Source organism: Mus pahari, chromosome 1 (assembly GCF_900095145.1).
Source record: "Mus pahari chromosome 1, PAHARI_EIJ_v1.1, whole genome shotgun sequence".
Taxonomy (NCBI): domain Eukaryota; kingdom Metazoa; phylum Chordata; class Mammalia; order Rodentia; family Muridae; genus Mus; species Mus pahari.
In genome coordinates this window covers 23,422,346-23,423,585 of record NC_034590.1, presented here as the reverse complement: position 1 = coordinate 23,423,585, position 1,240 = coordinate 23,422,346, and the positions used below count along the sequence as shown (strand labels likewise).

At 39.0% G+C, this 1,240-nt stretch overlaps 1 protein-coding gene across 1 annotated transcript in view; it reads right to left on the bottom strand.

The window, feature by feature from the left end:
- The window catches only part of Nell1 (neural EGFL like 1), an 827,697-nt gene that overhangs the window by 41,116 nt on the left and 785,341 nt on the right, over positions 1–1,240 (bottom strand). The window contains exon 16 of the mRNA XM_021189273.2: positions 596–736. Coding sequence (XP_021044932.1) covers positions 596–736 — 141 coding nt within the window. The remainder of the gene's footprint in view (positions 1–595; positions 737–1,240) is intronic.

The window sequence follows — 1,240 nt, the reverse complement described above, 5'->3', positions numbered from 1 at the left end:
GTGGTCAGGGGCACAGAGGATAGGAAGCAGGGACGTGGTCAGGGGCACTGCTATCTAGAAGCTTGGGAGCCATGAGAAAGCTAGAAAGTTGCTCACAAAGAACAGCAACAGACAAAAGGTTAACACAACATATATTGAATGCATGCATCAGTTCCAAGTTCACAATTTCAAACAGACATTCAGTCTTGTCCTGAAAGGCACATGCAGAATTATTCCTTTTATACACACCCAGATAAGGGATCAGACAGTAGACATGTCTAAGAGTTTGAATTGAGGCTACACTTTCTAATTCTAAATTGAGAGCTATTTTCACTTTTTAAACTACTTCTCCAACTGCCCAAAACTTCATCCTTTTGCCATACTTTTATAGAGAAAGAACTAAACACCTATTTAGCACATGGAGCCAGACTTTGTTCCTCTGAATACTCTACTTTGGTATAAAATTCTCACCCTGCCGCCCTCTAAAATCTTTGGCCTAGTATCTAAGTTGTAGGGGACAAACATTGGAAGACAGATTAATTTAGCCAGTGAGTGGTCACATGGAGCTGCAAAGCCATTCAACCCCGTGTGCAGGGTGTTTCTGAGAGCTGCTTACCAATACAGGACTCCCCGGACAGTGAATAGGTCCCATCGTCATGGAAACCGCTTCTGCACTCACAGTGGTACCACCCTGGAAGGTTAACGCAGCGGGAGTGGTTGTGGCACTCAACGAATCCCTCTGCACATTCATCAATATCTGCCTCAGAGAAAAACACAAGCCCCCCAGGACATTAGTGTCTTTTACACTAACCTTTCAATAAATACCTCAAACATGCTCGTGTCAACATATGTCAACATATCAATTACAGCTGATAGATCATCTAAAATAAAAGTCATAGAAAGATCGAAATGTAACAATCCAGAATCCAAAATTTGTTGAAAGCTTCACTCACCAGTACCTTTTCTCATAAATTATGAATAAGCACCCATAGTCCTTGAGCCAATTATAATTGCACATTCTGGTTGACCATCTGAATAAATAAAATCTGAACTGACAACACAGGCTGTTGGATAAACAGCTGATCTCAGACTCAGTGCTTCTAAATTAGTAATTCTAGATATTATTGTGTGTTCACTGAAAATATTTAAGAGCAGATGAGTTCATGGAATCTCATATTTTGAATGATCTAACTGACCCTTTAGAAGTCCTTGAGATTTACATATATATATATATATATATATATATATATATATATATATA